The sequence below is a fragment of the Mesocricetus auratus genome, unplaced genomic scaffold (assembly GCF_017639785.1).
Source record: "Mesocricetus auratus isolate SY011 unplaced genomic scaffold, BCM_Maur_2.0 Super-Scaffold_100019, whole genome shotgun sequence".
NCBI lineage: Eukaryota > Metazoa > Chordata > Mammalia > Rodentia > Cricetidae > Mesocricetus > Mesocricetus auratus.
Window position 1 is genome coordinate 7,780,900 of NW_024429200.1, and position 18,286 is coordinate 7,799,185.

Consider the following 18,286-nt stretch of genomic DNA (forward strand, 5'->3'; position numbering starts at 1 on the left):
CGTTGTTTAATTCCTTGTCCTCCTATTTCTGTGCCCTGGTCCTGGGGAGGCAGCCGCTACCATGTCTCAGAGCAAGAAGCCCAACTGTAATGGCCCGGGCCCACTCACAGAGCCCTTAAGGCAGGAATGCGTTTGTTCCATCTGGAGTTGCTGAGGCGGGCACTGGCAGGCTGTGCTGGTGAGGGACGGCACACTGAAAGGGACAGCCTGAACGTCCAAAGCTTCACACAACTAAGCCGAGAAGCAGGGAGTCGGGCTGAATGAAGATTTCACTTCTCAGTCTGACGCAATGGCTGCCTAAATGAAAGGCTTGTGTTAGAGGGGGAAGTGTAGACTTTAGAAAAGGCAAGATCATAAGAAGCCAGTGGAAACAACCAGATCACACCACAAGGACTCTGGATGCCACTGTAGAGATGCCATGTCACTTGAGCTGCAAGCATATGCAGAGATCATGTGTCACCATACTTGTAACTTCTCTGTGTCAAGGCTTTCTTTCACAAGCTATTTGAAATACATAATAATGACTACCAGGTTAAGAAAATATTCAGGCAAGAGGGGAGAGGGCCTGGGACTTTGAGTGAAGTCTCTTCAGACTTCAGAATGAAGTCTAATGTGGACCACCAAGGAATAAATTGTCTTTGAGAGCTTGTAAACAATTCTTTAAGGGCAAGAGGCTGCAGAACAGATCTTTGTCAAATCTCCACGATGTTATTAGTTGTAAGAGAGAGAGAATTCTATCTGGGCAAAGAGGTTAAAAGACCCCATTGTGAGCCCGGCAGTGGTGGCTCATGCCTTTAATCCTAGCATTTGAGAAGTACAGGCAGGTAGATCTCTGAGTTTGAGACCAATCTGGTCTACAAGCAAGTTCCATAACAGCCAGTGTTACAGAGACACCCTGTCTTCAAAAATCAAAAACCACCCCACCCAAAAACCCATCGTGAGGCAGGAATGAAAACCAAATTCTGCAATGGGTTGGATGCCTTGGGAGAAACGGAATAGAACAGATTATTTAAATGGGTGCTCAGGGGGTGGAGGGCACAGGAGAAAGCACTACAGACAGAGGTCCTGACTTTGATACATATCGTGATGAGCAGTTAGGTTGGTTCTTTTTCAAGGAATTTATTCTAACATGGCTAGACTGGAAGAAAGTCTTCTCACGGTTTCTACATTGGGCATAGGAAGTAAAGAATATCCGTGGTGTGGGGTTGTGGTGAGGACAAATGGGAAGACGTGTCAAGTACTGGTGACAGTGGTCAGTAGTAAGAAACACTGTCCCTGGGAACTGGAGTTTCTCTCTAGCAAGCTGGGTGACAATCTCAGTTGTCCTTCGTGGCTATGCTTACTGTCTGTCTCAGGACGCTTCCTCCTAATCCGGGGTGCTGGACCATAGGCAGAAAAGTCCTCATACCCCCAGGGGGTTGGCTCCAGGATTCTGTGGATGTAAAAGTTTATGAATGCATTCTGCATTTACTTTTATAAAAAGGTTTTATTTTGTGTGTTTGTGTGTCTGTATGTCTGTATGCAGGTGCCTGCAGAGGGCAGGCAGGGTGTGGGATGCCTGGAGCTGGAGTTATAGGCAGTTGTAAGCCTTCTGATACCCCAAAGCAAAGAATCCTCTTAACCACTGAACTCCACACTTCGCAGTAAAAAGGAAATACTTCCTCTTTCATTAATGTGTATTATTCCTTCTGTCACCCACTAACATTTTTTAAAATATTTATTGCATATGTTAACGGTACATGGAATTGTTAAAAGAGTTTTTCATACATGTATATATGCACACAGAACATATTTTCTCCAGAACCCTCCACCCTCCCATCTTACCCCTGTACCCTCCTGTTAGGGGTACCCATATATACATACATGATTTTATAGAGCTATATAAGATCTGGAAACTACACTCACAAACTCTCAACAATATGCCTGCCTGCACGAGACCTGCATGACAACAGCAGCTGACATGGCAACAAAGTTTTGTCTGAGGCTGGCTTAATCTGCTTAATACGATTATCTCCAGTTGCATCCGTTTTCCTGCAAATGACAACTCTGTTCTTTGTAGTGAGAATTTACCCATCTCATGGGGCATCTGCAGCATGCATACACCATCCATGTCCAGCATGTCTGCATCTGCATCGACAGCATAGTTCCTTTACCCAATACTCCATTGTTGGGTACCTGGGCTGGTTCCATCCTTAGCTACTGTGAACAGTAAACATTCCTGTGCAAATATCCCTGTGACATGTGGACTTGAGTCCTTTAGGTAAGTCAGCACCTAGGAGTGGTAAAGTTGGGTCATGTGGTAGATCTATTTTCACTTTTTGAATTTCTAAAATTTTTAATTTTTGAGACTTTCATAAATGAGCACACTGTATTTATATCATCTCTATCCCCCCTTCTAACGCCTCCCATGTTCCCCCCTTCTTTTTAAATCCATAGCTACTTCTTCTATAATTATTGTTATACTCACACCCTTGTGAGTCTGTTTACTTCTGTTTGTGTGCATGCCTTTAGGGGTGGCCACTTGTGACTGAATAACCCTGGAGAAGTCTGATTCCCCTCTTAGTAGCCATTGACCACTTGTAGTTCTTTATCAGGGGTAAGACCTTGTGAATTGTCCCCTCGTGCATGTTGGCAAGTCAACTGCTATTGTCATTATGTAGACAGCCATATTTTGAGAGTTCATAGGTGCAGCATGTGTCTAGAAGACATCATCTTGCATCAGCCACCCTGGTCCTCTAACTCTTATACTTTTCCTGTTTCCCTTTTCTGTGATGCTCAAGCCTTAGGTGTAGGGGTTGGAGCTGGGGCTGGGCACCTTACAGTCACATGATCACATTTTGACCAGTTGTGAAATCTGTGTAGCAGCCTCTGTCTGCTTTAGAGAAGAAGGTTCTTTGATGAGGAGAGCTACACCTGAGAAAGTGTGTGAATACTGCTTCTGGGTGTGGTAAGGGGGTGCAGGACAAGGGACCAGAGACAGAAGAACCCATCAAGTTTTACTATTTTAGGAGCCCTCACAGCTGTGTCTTGTTGGCTGGATAATTTACATTCCTACCAGCAGTGTTTCCTCCAGCCCACATCCTCACCGGCATTTGTCACTTGTTTAAAGTATATCTCTGTTCCACATTCGCTTGAGGCTGTAGAAGGGGAGTCACTGGGTAGCTATGTGGACCAGTCATAGGTCCCACATTTAAGAGAAAATGGTGGGCTTTGCTCTCAGTGCACTCCTGCTGAGGCTTATTGGTATTTTTGTCTTTCACTGACAACAGTGCTTTTTAGGGAGTGGTTGTCATGGTAGAATGTTAACTCATGGCTGTATGTGTCTGGGCTCTGTAGCTACTCTGATACTTTCTAGTATGACTGTGAATGACAGAATCCTTCTCATAAAACATCCCTGGAGTAGGGCCATACCATGTAGAAACCTTCAGCATGTCCCCAGTGGTGGCAGGTTCTAAGGTAGCTATGTCATCCCTCTGGAGCCACTCAACCAGCTACGGAATGTGTCATTGGCCTTGACTGTTTGCAGAATAAATACCAATGAATTACCCAAGGTGTGTGCTTGGATGCCTTAGGCAAAGGCCCCTATGGCCGTTTGCTGTGTGAATGGTATTTCTGTTGTAGCAAAGTGGGATCCACTCTCACACACACTCTCTGCAGCAACTCCTCTGCCTGCAGACTGCTGGCTCTCACGGATCCCACTGTTACTCTCAACTCCTGTTCTCATCCCTTTCCACACCATGAAAACCATACCTCAGCATAATCGGGGAGGAAGGGGATGGCAAAGGTCTGAGTTAAGTGCCACAGCCACTGCAGAGAAGCATGCAAACAGAAGCGGTCCACTCCAACACTTCTCCGCCCTCCTGCCACCCTTGCTTCTTGGGAAGAGCCTTGTATGAGCAGGCAGGGTGCTGTTCCATCCTTGTCTCCTGTGTGCATTCAACTTCTTCCCTGTCAGGGTTCTAAACCACAGTCGTGTAGCCCTCCTCCTTCTCAGAAGGTGCTGGAAAGCCATCCTGCAGCTGCCTGCTGGCTTCTTGCCCCATTGGCGACCTGGTTTCAAGCTCAGGTTTGGGTATAAATTTGTTGGATTTCAAGTCCAGTACCTAAATGCTCTAGGTACAGGTGTCCTCTGTATCTGTATCTGGCATGTGGTATCCTGAAAGAAAATGGCACCCAAAAGGAGTGGCGCTATTAGGAGGTGTGGCCTTGCTGGAGTGAGTGTGTCTTTGTTGGAGGAAGTATGTCACTGTGGAGGTGACTTTTGAGCTCTCAAATTTGCTCAAGCCATGCCCAGTGGCTTAGTTTACTTCCTGTTGCCTGTGCAAGATGTAGAACTCTGTTACCTCTCCAGCACCATGTCTGCCTGCATGCTGCCCTGTTCCACCATGACGATAATGGACTGAACCTCAGAAATTATAAGCCAGCCAATTAGATGTTTTCCTTTTAAGGAGTTGTCTTGGTCACGGTGTCTTCACACCACCTAAGACATGGCCCAAGTGAAGCCCACTCGTACATGTCAGGGTCCCAGGAAATGTTTGCTAAATAAAGACTATGGGAAAAAGGACAATCAACATTGAAGCTTCTCAAAAACAGTTTTAATTTTTGGTTTTCCCATCCAGATCAAAGCTGTTACAAACAGGTGTGAAAAGTCCCTCCCACAGGGTCTAAGAGTGACCTTGAGTAGCCCCAGCCCTTCTGACTCTTCCCAAGTGTGTTCAAGATGCTTTCTTGTCTGTGCACTGATGCCTTCTGTGACCTATGACCCTTGAGTAGCAAGAGGATGTGGGAGCCTGGGGCACTGGCAAGATCCATATTGCCACGAGCATTTCAGGACCCCACATCAGGAAAGGGCAATTCAGCAGAGGCTTAGCATCCAGGCATGGTGGTGCATGCCTTTAATACCAGGCAGATCTCTGAGTTTGAGGCCAGCCTGGTCTACAGAGAGCAAGTTGATGACAGCCAGAGCTGTTACACAGAGAAACCCTGTCACACACACATAAAAAAAAAAAAAGAGTCTTCATTACAGGAAAAATGTCCCATCATTTTTGCTTTTAGTTGAGCAGACCTGAGCTACACTGCTTAATATTAAATACTTGTATTGCTTTATTCCTCTCTGAATTTTTCAGTAGATTCAATATTTACTGTAATACTAATTGCTTTACTTTTTCACTGTCAAATTCTTTTAAAACTATTTTTATTTTTGTGTGCCTGTATACCTGGTGGGTGTTAGTTTTGGTCCATGGTTTATTACAGCAACAGCTACCAACAAGGACAGGACTATCTGGATTGAAATCATATTAACTGAGGTGTGGAGGCCCACTCTGAATGTGCGGGGAACCATTCTATGGGCTGAGGTCCTAGGCTGCATAAAAAGGAGAAAGCTACCCAAGGAGAAGCATCCACTGCTGTTTCCTGACTGCAGATGCAGTGAGCAGCTGTCTCAAGCCCCAGCTGTCATGGTTTCCCTGTTGTGATGGGCTTAACAGTTAGCCAAAAACCCTTCCTTTCCTGAGTCGCATTTGCCACAGAGCAGGACAAGTCACTAACGTAATGTACATAGGAACATGAGGGAGCCCCTCAAGTCTACCCTCAGTGGGTGTGAGATGGGACGTTCTGCTGCCATTATTGTTTACAGGGTCAAGTCATGGAGGGTGAATCACCTTTCATCCTTTAGCGCTAGTTTTATGACTTGGTTTTTTCTTACTTTATGTGCATAAGTATTTCCCCTGCATTTATGTCTGTGCACCATACATGAGGTACCTGTTGAGCCAGAAGAGGTCAGCAGGAACTGAAGTTACAGATGACTATGAGGTTCATGTGTGGGTGCTGGGAATTGAACTCTGGTCCTCTGGAAGGACAGTCGGTGCTCTTAACTGCTAAGCCACCCCTCCAGCCCTGACTCTTGGTTTTAATACAGAAGGACTAAAACAAAAAGGCTATAAAGCCAACCAGCTTTATACGAGCTATAGCACCCTCACCCCCAGCAGGGGGTGAAGCGCTGCTTTCTCCCCGGCCTTGAGGAGACGGGGAGCCAGCTGAGAAGCCTCTTATTTCATTTTGGCAATGAAGACAAAGTAATGTGTGCACACTCACCTTACTGAACTATAAACTGACAAAGAGAATAAAGCCCCTGCTTACGCCATAGACCACATTAAGTAGTTTCAGGACGGTCCTAAATCTCAGGTGGCAGCCAGCTTTCCTCTGTTCTTGTCTCAGAGTCCAGCAAATTGACATGTCCTCTGTCCTGTCCCACACTCATCCCCAAAGTAGCCATTAGGCCAAACATTCTGTACTGAAAACTTCCTTAGAGTTCATATAGCAAAACTAAGGAGAAAATAGTATACCTTCCATCCACTAAACGTCAGTTTAGGCAAAAGCAAGTTGGCTGATGCTAGAACCATGGCTGCACTAAGCCTGAACCCCACCCATACCCACTGCGGTGCACACCATTAGACAGTGGTTATTTTCTTGTCCTTGGTGGCTTGCTTGATGGCAGCCTGCTCACAGATGATCTCCTTGAGCCTCTGTAGCCTGGTATTCTGGATGGTCTGGTCCCCCACGCCAGTCTGGCTGCGGTGCAGCAGGGTCAGAGCGTGGATATACTCCAGCTCTGTGTACTTCACGCCCTGGTCCACCACCAGGTTCAGGAGCTCATCGGCTGTGTTGTAGAGCATCTCGTAGTACTGCCTGGGGAAGCAAGACAGAACCTTGGTGAGTGTTTCCTCCATCAGCATGGTGGCTGGGGCCATATTCAAGCTGTTAATTGTATGATAATATGTTTACTTACTTCCCAAACAGCTACTGATTACCTGCAAGGCAAGTTCTGTCCCACTCAACCTCTTAGTCACTCACTCATTATCTTATTATTGGAGTTACTCATTATCTTATTATTGGAGACTCTTAGAAACAAATACAATAACGTTGCCTACTTCTTCAGGTTACTGGAAGGATTAGTATAAAAATATAAAGCACTTAGAAGGTGGTGTTTCATCAAGGTAACTCTCATAACAGCAATGGTAAGAGGAACACAATTATAGCAATGGTAGTATTAGGACAGCTTTGTGTGCCCAGTCTATCAGTAAAGGGACAGAAGAGGCTTGCAGGGTGCGAGTCACCTCCTTCCTCCCTGCCATGAAAGCTTTACCAAGGTTGAGAGGCTAAAACCAGCAGAGTGCAATGAATATACATGGGCAGTAAAGAAATCCTACACATCAGGAATGCTGGCTCGGGAACTTGGTTCCTGCACTCAGGTCCTTGAGTTTGCTTCTTCTTCATCAAGAATACCTTGGGGGAGAGAAAAACCAAAAACCAAACACCAAACCAAACCAAAACACCCTCCAAACCTCCCATTTTATGGAGGAAGGAAGCGATCCTTGGGTATGGGGATGTATTTCAAGAGCTTTATGATTGCTGTTTCAATGGGGGTGAAGTCAGGAGTAGTTCTGGTATCTCCACTGGCTGTTCTTTTCAATTGATATTCCATTAGAACAGGAGAAATGATGCCCTCGAATAGTACTAAGAAGTGTGTGTGTGTGGGTAAACCTGCTTATTTCAGATGGGCAACTTTATGAGTGTCTCGGGAGCACAGTTTGGCACTATCATGTGGAGAGTCCCCTGAAGATTAGTGTTCTGTTGTGGTTTCAAATGAGGACTTATTTCAGCCTTATGAAACCTGCTGTGGCATGACTGTGACATGTTCCTCCAGGTTTATATATCTGCACACTTATCCAGAGCTGCTGACGCTGCTTAGGTAGGCTGTGGAAACTGCAAGAACTAGCTGGATGCAGGACACTAGCAGATGCAGGACACTAGCTTATGAGGGCTATACACTGGTTCTGGGTCTCCCCAACACTCTCTGCTCCATGATCCGTGGAGATGTGAGGAGATGGCAGCTGTAACCTCTCACTGTCCTAGGGCGAGCAGCTACGCCTTCCCCACTAAGACGGACTGCACCCCCTCAACTGTGAGGACCAACGCACCCTTGCTGTTTAGGGCACTTCTGTCAGGCATTCGGTCATGAGAAAAGTGATGAACATATAACCAGGTATTTGGAAAGCAATGCTAAGCATATCCTTGGATGTAGGCAGAAGGACCTCTGATGGAAGAGAAGGATAGAGTCACTTGGAGGATGCTGGGAAAGCAGTAACATCAATAATCAGGAAACCCTCTGAAGTTGCAAGTTTAGCATAAAGTCCACGAGCTTTATACTATACTCCTCGATGTACCTGCTGTAATTAAAAATATTCTAGTGAAAAAATTATGCTGTAGGAAGGTGCTTCATACTGTTCAACAGTATCTATGTGCTGTGGCACATAGTACTTCCTCCCTGACCCTTTCCTTATTTTATGAATTAAGGGCCTATGCTATATGGTTCTGTTTCCCTTAGCTGCACAGGTGTGAGAAAAAGCTGTCTATTTAGGGAACTTCCTGAAAATATCCGTTTTAAAATTGCTCAAGAAGAAGACATGTACAAATTTGGACTATTCAAATGGTGTTAGACCTAAGTTAGGCCCTTTGAAACCTGGACTTTCTAGCCTAGATGTTCCTAAACTTCAACTCAGAACTACCTGGGGGTCAGGAGGAGTGTGGAGTACAGAAGCTTCACACCCTGGCACTGCGACTCCCAAAGGTTCCAAGCCACTCCTACCTAGGACCTAGAAGTAGGGGCTGCTACTGAGAAGTATCATGGTTTATGATACTTTTCACTGAGATTAAGCCAAAAGAATTGGAGTTCTTTGCATTATGATATTGATATTTTCATCATTTATCTTTAAAGGCAATGCTGTGCCCATCAGCCCAGAAGAAATTGGATTTCCTCTGAAAACTCTGATGAATTGCTTCCAGGGAGACTGGTTTTCTACAGAGACTGCCATCCCACCCTGGGAGAAACAAGACAAAGACGCCAAGATCTCTAGCCCCACATCTTCCAGTGCGAGGAGCGACGAGGGCACACCACTAAGTACTTAATGTTTCACTATCCTCTGCGCCTTGATGACCTTTATAAATCCCAGAATGACACTCTGAAGGCAAAGGGGAGACTAACGGAGCTCTCAACAGTCTCCGATGAACAGTGCGCCAGAATTACAAAGCTGAGTTATTAAACAAAATTGACAGGTAACTGATGGCATATTTTCTATAGTTAGGGTAAATTCCCCTATAACCATGATGATATATTAGATCATAAAGAAACATAAATATTTAAAGACAGAATGAAATTCATTTATCTTCTAGAAAGCTACCTTACCCAGTAGCGAAGACTAACAAATGGGCAGAAGAAGTCCATGGAGTGGGAAGGTGCTACAAGATACCCTAAAGAGAAAGTGGGAAATGCCCCAAACTATGCAATTAAATGAGCTTCCGTGACGGACTGAAATGAAATCATGTAGCCAACAGTAATAAGTAATTGATGGGTACGTACTGAGACTTCAGTGTTTCTGTCGTCAAGCACTGAAACAGCAGCCATGGCTCCCCAGCTCACAGCAGGTGGCATTGTATGTGGCTGCCTGGATTGCATTAGTGAACACACATGTGCTGTAGGTGTTTTCCAGCTCAGGACTCAAAGGGGGAGTCTCTTTATTAGAAGCCCTTAACATTCAGAGGCCAGCTGCTAGCTGTGGACTGAATATTCTGGACCAAAGGAGTTTGGCATTATCGTGGTGACTGGAACATTCTGTGACCAAGTGTGTGCCTGCCCATGATTCCTCTTGCCCTTTGTAGTGTGCCTTTAGTAGCACTATCCAAAGTATCATGAGCAGACATGGGGTGGGAATGAGTTTTCTGATGCCGTGCTAAGACATCATGACCCAAAGGGACTTGCGGAGGAAGACTATTTTGGCATCCGGCTTGGTCGTGAAGCCACACTGCATTTTCTGTGTATGCAATCAGGCATGTGTGTGTATACAAACTGCTTGAACCTTTTGCTTTTAACATTAGGACCCTTCTGACTTCCCTCTAAAAACCTTTTATACGTTGAACTCACAAGGACCAGGAAGGGCTTTAGTCCACACCTATCCTACCTCCCACTCTGGCACAGTCACTCAGTTCATGTCTCCATGGTGACTGGAGGTTGCTACAGAAGGCTATAGCTTCCTGTAGGTAAACCAGGGGAAGAATGCCCCGCTCTTTCTAGACCACCCACAGCCGTTCTTCCTGTGCCTATAGCCTTTGGCAGCAGGTGTGTGTGCAGGTGACAGACAGCAGGGCCCTGCTGGGGGCTGGCCTACATCCCTGGGTACTCTTACCATCCGCCTTCTTTCACTTGTGTGATTCAGGGTGATTCATTTCTAAATGACTGTTAAGTTGTCACCTTGGGCATCTGGGGGCGTTAGTGCCAGTTCCCCAGGCCGAATTCTGTCTATAAAATAATATGGTATTTGTGTAAAATTTATACAGTCCTCCTATACATTTTAATTTTTTGAGACAGAGTCTCACTAAGTAGTCTTGGCAGGCCTGGCACTCACTCTGTAGGCCAGGCTGGCCTTGAACTCACAGAGATCTGTCTGCCCTGCCTCTCAAGTGCTGGGATTAAAAGTGTGTGCCACCATGCCTGGCTCTTTTAATACATTTTAAAATCCTGTCTGGATTATGCACTCAGCACAATGCAAACATAACTGCCAACAGTGGCTATAATAAAGTGTTGTGAGAATAATGATAACAAGTTTGCACATATTTTTTTCCTTTTAATCTTTCATTGGCTAAAACCATAGAAGGCAGGCTCTATGGATAAGAACCTGTGCATAAAGATGGCTAAAAGTAAACAGCTGTGGGCTCCTGCTGTGTTTTGGAGCTGAACTTATTGTAGTAATATTAACAGTGTTTAATTTGTAGATACATCTGTGTATTCAACCTTCTGAAACCGTATCACAATTCACACTGTACACAGAAGCAACTCGGCTGTAGAACATAAGTGACTTGTCTCAGATCTCAAACTAAAGGATTTTAAGGCCTAAACAGCCTCCAAAGCTAAGGCAATATAGATACTGAAAGTATAAACAGGAAAACCTCTAGCTGTAAATAGTGTCTGTGTAGCTGATTACATTCAGCCGTGCTTTTGTAGCACTGAATACAGTTCTCAGACTGACTCGCTCCAGCTGTCTTCTGTTGACCTGAGTGAGTCTGCACTGTGGCAGTTCCCACCTAGCTTACACAAACCTCACAGTTGCAGATGATTAGGTTTATGTGGATCTGGGATTCAGTGCTCCAAACTGAAACTTCAATATTTAACTCAGGAGTTTTCCATTTTGCTACCTGCTTTATTTTTCCCTGTTTGTCTGTCCGAGTTGGAAACGGATGAGGTAAGCATACTTTTTAAAAGTTGGTTGCCTTTCTGATTTATTACTTCCTTTAGGAGACGGATCATGATGTGTTTTCAGTGTGGCGCTTTAGAAAGGAGAATTCTCACACTCTGGTGAGGATAGAAATTAGTACAGCCATTGTGGGAGACAATAGATATTGAGAGTTATTAAACACACAGCACTCTCTTATGACCCAGCAGTTTGGGGACTATATGCACTGTAGTGAGATGTCTTGGCGATGGAACTTGAGTCTAAATTAACATATTTCCCACACTTCTGTTATGGTGTGGTTTAAGGCCCAAGAATCTCTCGGAAGGCTCCTGTGTTAAGAAGGCTTTGTCCTCAAGATGGCAGCACTGGAGATGGTGGGCTCTGTAGGAGCCAGGGTCTAGTAGCAGGTCTGGGTCCCCGATGGTATTGCCCTCTGAAGGGACTGCTGTTTTAAGAACACAGTCCTTACAAAAGCCAGGGCCTGACCTCCAAGTTGTTCTTGTTTTTCTGTATTGCAGTGTGATCTCTTGATTCTATGTGAACTGCTACCATCCCCACCTGTTGTGAGAAAGATGGATCTGAGGGAGTTTTTAACTAGAGATGATGCAGGTACAGTACATCTGAACTTGTAAAATGAAGCTCTTGTCCTCATTAGTAACTTGCCTCAAGCATTTCACTACAGCAGGCAATTTTGTGCAATTTTTTAGTGAGGATGCGTTTTGACTGCAACCCCTTGTACAAGGTTGGAGGTGGAATTTTCCACTTGTGGTATCTATCAGCTTAGTACCCAAGAGACTAGGTTTCAGATTTCAGACTAGGGGTGTTGAACCTGCAACTGGAGTGTTTCAGGCACTTTAATAAAGACCCAGTGGTAAAGGATAACTAAATGAGACGGTGAAACATTGGATTCTTGTTTTCTCTGTCTCCTTAATAGTAACTATAATAACAAACACAGGAATGGGAAGAAAGAAAAGGACCAAGTAAACTATAAACCAGGTAATTATCCCATAAATAACCGGGAGGGGCCTCCTACAGTGGGGAGACTCACTCAGCAACCAGGCAGAGGTTCTGGTTATCTTGCAAACCATCTTAACTGGTCAAGTGCCTTTGGACAAATGCTGTCACTTGCTTCCCATATGAAAACCTGAGAGGGTATGGCAGGTGCTTTTTAAGCACCAGTGGCATTTTTGGATTTTACTCTGGTACAAAGTCCCCTGCGTGGTCCTTTCACATCATGGAACGGCTGCCATCAGGCTCACTGATGCTGTTGCCAAGCAATGGTAGGCAAGGGCATTAGCAGTTGATCTGAAAATACTCTCAACAAGTGTAATCTTGGCCCAGATACTTTCCAGACCAATAATAAAGCAGGCGATAATCCTGTGTATCAGAAGAATACATTGGTGTATTAAAATATAATATAATTGTCCTTATTTGTCTTCTCCTTCAAAGAGCTTAGAGTTTATTACAGACATGATTGAAAATTTTAATTTGAAATGCAGCAAAGTTATTTCCATTTCAGGAATGAGAAGAGCTAAATAAGTTTCAGGCAGTTAATGGCAGGTTTAGATGAGTATTTTATGTTGGCATGGTCTTTAATAGTCTCAGCAGATCGCCCTGGTTTTTGTTTGGGGCACGCTGCTGTAGAGTAGATTTTAATAGTCTCAGCAGATCGCCCTGGTTTTTGTCTGGGGCACGCTGCTGTAGAATAGATTTTAGAAAAGACTCTGCCCATATTGTCTCCGCTGAGACAGCAGATAGTCACTTCAGAGGTCGGTACAATTCGGAACTTTGGGTTTGCAAGACTTGCTTCGTCTTTCTGTTGGTTCCTTCACTCACTTTCATTGTTCGTCCCTTTATCAATATTTAAAGTGGAAGAGCACTTCCTGAAGTGTGATGCCCAAGGCTGGACACCCCCACCACTCCCCACACTCCAAAGCTGGGGGGACTGACAAGCAATTAGTTACTTGTCAGCTTATTCTGATATCCTCCACACATTCACAATTCTGGGGTGTCTCTCCTGGAGACTTCAAAGTTCACACCAACTGTGTTCACCCCTCCTGTCAGGAATGTACCTCTTCTCAGCACTTCCCATGGGCAGCTGAAGCCAGAGCTTAATTTCTCCTCAGAAAATGCAGTTGCTGGAAACAAAGGGATTCCACTGAATCCATCATCCCCGTCACTGCTGAGATGACAGCAGCATTCCTGTAACAGTCACCGAGTTGGGGAGAGAATGCCTCCCCATACTCTTAGCTATGTCTCTTTGGTCTGGCATTGCCTTTGGTCAAAGCCCGTTTACATGAATAATTATTTACTACATTAAGAAGTCAGCTCAAGTCCTTCTACCATTCTGAAGGTTTTAATAAATATTGACGAGGACGATTTTTGTTTGCACTTGCCAAAGCAATTCTGATGAATTCATCGCCTGATGTTATCAAATAATGAAATATGAAAGAGTGAATAGAATTACCCTCTTGTTCTGTGATTTTTTATTTAGGTCCTTCATTTTACTTTCATAATTGTGTTTGTCTCATGCTTCTGTAAATGCTTTTTTGATTATCAAAAGGTGAGCCTGGGTTAAGAAGAGCTGCACTGTGCTGAATAGCAGTTTTGAGTTTTTTCAATTAAAATAGTTTATCGGATAGCACTTTGGAGAGTTTTCATTTTAAAAAATAATTTGTCTAATATCACAGGTTGAAAAAAAGGCACATAGCATATTGCCCTCTAGCAGTAGCAAAGCTACAGATTATTTACTAATTAGTAAGAAAATCTTAAATTGCATATTATCTATATTTCATAGACTAGAAATCGGGAGGTAACTGCTGGTGTAAGCTGAAAAATAATTCCGAGGCCCCATGGCTGTTTCCATCTTTAAGTAAAGCAACGGAAGCACTAACTTTTCAAAAGATAATGCAAAGCGCTGCTTCAAAGGGAGAACCGACCTTTTTACCACAACCAAGAAGTTCAGTAGTACTACAAAAGACAACTTCACATAGAAGGCATGGTCCTTGGCTTCAAGAAGCTTCTTTTATTTGCTCTTTAAAAATAACACGTATTCTAGGGCTATGTCAAAGGTATCCATGGCAGAAGTCAAATGTTTAAATTTAAGCCAAGCCATGCCAGTACTTGCTAGTCTGCCTGTTGGCCTGGGCCATTTCCCATGGACTGATGCATGGGAAATGACAGAAGAGTTAGAGGGCCATAGGTAAGAGACAAAAACCAGGGCTTGGTGCACAGTACTGATTAATGCTAAGGATGGGATGGAGAAATGAATGGGTTAATGAGCTTATGGTTTCTGCATCTATCCACCCATCTGTCCATCCATCCATTTGTCCATCTACCTACCTACCTACTGTAGTGCTGGGGACTGAATCCAGAGCCTCTCATGCACTCTAGGCAAGGGCTACACTGCTGAGCTATGCACAGCAAGCTTGGTCTCTGCATTTATAAGGTGGAGATTCTGCCTACCTGGAACCATTTGGGAAGAGAGATTGTGGAACTGCATGGCATCCCGTGGCTTGCTCAGAAACCACTCTCATTAGAGGCTCGTGCTGAAGGGACCCAGGTAATGGCTTGATTACAGCAGATGGCAGCTGTGGCAATTCCAGTCCACCTCACAACTGTCGAGGCAGGCTGGCTGAGGTGATGGGATGGTCTGCTGCAACCCATTATCACTCCGGCCGCTCCTCAGCTACTATTTGCTGGGCTCTTACACTCACTCGCTCAGCCTCTCGTTTCTATTTAGAAATCTGAACACTTGTCAGAATTGTTAGGGGATTTCTCCACTTTGTTGAAACAAAGACCATCTATTTCATGATTTAAAGGTCTCTATAAAAAAAAAGGTTGGTAGCTGGGTATGGTGGCACATACTTATAATCATCCATTTGGGAGGTAGAGGCAAGAGGATCAGTAGTTCTGACTGTTATGAGACTATCTAAAACATGAGAGAGAGAGAGAGAGAGAGAGAGAGAGAGAGAGAGAGAGAGAGAGAGAGAGAGTGTGTTACTAGAGGAAACCTGGCTCCCTCTGAAATCCACAATTATTTGAGAAGTGTAAGCATATGCAAATCAGCAGGTCCCAATAGCAAACACTTGAGGGTGTATTAACTAAATGCTTAGGTTATTTATGAAAGAGAAAAAAACCTAAATAAACCAAAGCTACAAAATGGGCCACTTGAGATTCAAAGACATGTGACTCAGGATGGATGTCAATTAGGAAAGTAATGGGGTAAAGAGGAGGGAGCTAATGGAAGTATGTACAGTATCCAGCAGGGCTTAATTAAAGACCCGAAGACTCTGACAAATGTGATGGATAGCCGTGCGAACTGTGAATTTGGTGGGTGAAAGACCACTGTGGGTGACACATATTTGGCTGTCAGCAAACTGTTTGATACAGTGAATCTAAAAACTGTAACTAGTAAAATGAACTTATACTGAATGGCTACCCATGACAGGACCCAGGCAGAAAGCCCAACAAAGAAAGGGTAATGATAAACGCAAGTCAACAACTTCAGAGGAGGGAGCATCTATTGAATATGGAGGACACTGGCTTTACCACTGATCTCACTTAATGCCTTGATTAAAGTGCGGGGAGATAAGGGGCAGTGGAAAGGGCAAATGTTAGTAAACTGGGCAGGGCTGTGAATGGCAACAAAGGAGAAATACAGAATGGGCGCTAGAGAATTTAGAATCATAACAAAAGGAGGTCCATCTTAGAGACGCCCACATGCCCATGGCAGGAGGAATCCAACCTCTGCTTTCAAAGGTTGGAGGGAAGTGAGAGCAGCCTTGGGAAGCAGTCTGGCCATGGACGGTGGGGAGGCCAGGGTTATAAAAACAAGGGCCAGTTTCAGGGCGAAGAAACAGTGGCGAGCCTTTCTTTGCTGCGTCTCATGGCTCCTTTTCATTTTGTACTGTGAGTCAAGTAAAAGAGGCCCAGAGAGGAACAGCGGCAGAGGGACAGGGTGCTGGGGACATCGAGGCAAAGATTAGCTCAGTTTCTGTTCAGACGCCAGCCCATAAATAAGTGCCTCATTCTAGCAATGCACGTCACTACATAGCTTTACAGCTTTCAGTGCATGTGTGGACATAATCAGAGATACGGAGTAGTACATTGGTTGGAGCCACCGGTAACCTTGGTTTATCTGACTTTGGACAATTGGTTAATCTTTCTGCAGCTTGTTTTCTTCTTCCCAGGAAGAGAAACAGTTCCATGGGCTGAGATGATTAAGAACATGTGGGAACACCAGATCTTGTTCAGAGACCCACTTCCCCATGGCCTGGGAGTAGGCAGCTGTAAGACAATGTTTACTAAAAACATGTTTACTAAACACAATACAATGCCCGGGGCAATAAGATCCTGAAAAGGGCGTGCCCACGGGAACCGCCCTGTCCTCAACCTCTTCCAAAGACTAACCCATCCTCAGACCCACCCATCCCCACCTCTGGTGTCAGGGTATATAATAACCAGCCAGAGTAGGAATAAAGGAGACCCTTCTTGAGGAGCCTTCGGGTCTGTGTCATCAATCCCTGACACCCTCGCCACATTCTCGGACACAGGCTGCTCAGCGGACGAGGCAAGAACATGGGTTGGATAAGATTAACTCAGGGAAAACATATTTTAAGAGTCACGGGGGCCAGGGGGTGGTGGTGCACACTTTTAATCCCAGCACTCAGGAGGCAGAAGCAGGTGGATCTCTGTGAGTTGGAGGCCAGCCTGGTCTACAGAGCGAGTTCCAGGACAGCCTCCAAAGCTATACAGAGAAACTCTGTCTCGAAAAACAAAGCAAGCAAACAAACAAAAGAGTCACAGAGTTGGAGACAACTCTTTGAGGAACAGAATGACTTTTTTTTAAACGCTTTCTATACAAGAAGACTAATACCAGAATTTTTTCATTGATTCTCCTAAGAGCCTTTGATGGGAGGAAATTTATATAGCATTTGCATTTCTTCTATAGAAAGAGCGCAACTGTGAGGAAGTTTGAGCAAACGGTATTCCTCTATTTACCTGCTTAATGTTAAGCCTCAAACCCTGGGACAAGTGGCCAAGGAGCCTCCTTAACATACCAAAGTGGACCTGGCTGCCGGCTCTCCTTGCAATCCTTCAGTCCCTCCCTGTTACAGGGTATGGTTGGCATATCCTGCCCCTTACCCTAATCTTCTCCAGCCCCCTTCCCCCAGCTGCCCTTCTCTATATAATTTGGTTATGTTACTCTCTTGGTCGGTCTCTTGGTCCAGGCTCCCCTCTTGGTTGGCAGCTCCTCTCCCTTCTCCATCTCCTACATGGCTCAGAGTCATGTCTACGTCCACTCTGGACTCTCCATCTCCTACATGGCTCAGAGTCACGTCCACGTCCACTCTGGACTCTCCCAGATGTCCCTGTCTCTGGCTATGCTCCCTTTTATTTGCAAAAAACTTTCTCCTCCACCATACCTAGGAGGAGTCACGTCCTTCACTTCTTATATCTTTTCATTCAGGACACACCCAATCTTTTTTCAAAGACTAAAAATAATTTTAAAATAAAAGCTCACCCCCGTAAAGAAATGACTTACTATTTGTGAAGAGCAAGCTAGGCATGGATTCTAACACAATTTTATCGGATTTAAAAACAATCTGGTGACAAGGCTGCTGAGGGGACTGCAGAGAGGCCAGCACAGGTTCCAGGGCTATCTGCCTGGGCGTTCCCCTTGCACACATGGTACCTGATCAGGAGGGAGTTATGTGCGCCCTGACCCACTTTGATGTGCTGTCGAGAGATCTCTGTTGTCTGGGAGGAAATTGAGGGCCAAAAGCCAGGAGGCAGCAGAAAAGCTGGGCAGCTGGCTCAGAGTAACAGCAAGGACAGAAGTGCGTGCGGAGAGCTCTTGAGTGTTTAGCACTGTTTGATTCCCGGGGAACCAACGGTAATGAAAGGAGGAAACCCGGGTGGGAAGGGCTGGGAAGAAGAGCTTGCTCAAGCCTGGATGGGGCAGACAGACAGCGGGGCTTGACTGGTATGCGGATACA

The 18,286-nt window shown here is 45.0% G+C and overlaps 1 protein-coding gene and 1 long non-coding RNA gene across 2 annotated transcripts in view; one reads left to right on the forward strand and one right to left on the reverse strand.

Moving 5' to 3' along the window:
- Positions 1 to 18,286, forward strand: part of LOC121132982 — a 31,450-nt gene that overhangs the window by 9,416 nt on the left and 3,748 nt on the right. Inside the window, exons 4-6 of the long non-coding RNA XR_005869696.1 lie at positions 8,777 to 9,114; positions 9,232 to 9,410; positions 11,804 to 11,894. This is a non-coding gene — a long non-coding RNA (uncharacterized LOC121132982). The remainder of the gene's footprint in view (positions 1 to 8,776; positions 9,115 to 9,231; positions 9,411 to 11,803; positions 11,895 to 18,286) is intronic.
- Exoc4 (exocyst complex component 4) overlaps positions 4,574 to 18,286 on the reverse strand; it is a 695,598-nt gene continuing 681,885 nt past the window's right edge. The window contains exon 18 of the mRNA XM_040728511.1: positions 4,574 to 6,687. Coding sequence (XP_040584445.1) covers positions 6,450 to 6,687 — 238 coding nt within the window. The 3' untranslated portion in view covers positions 4,574 to 6,449. The remainder of the gene's footprint in view (positions 6,688 to 18,286) is intronic.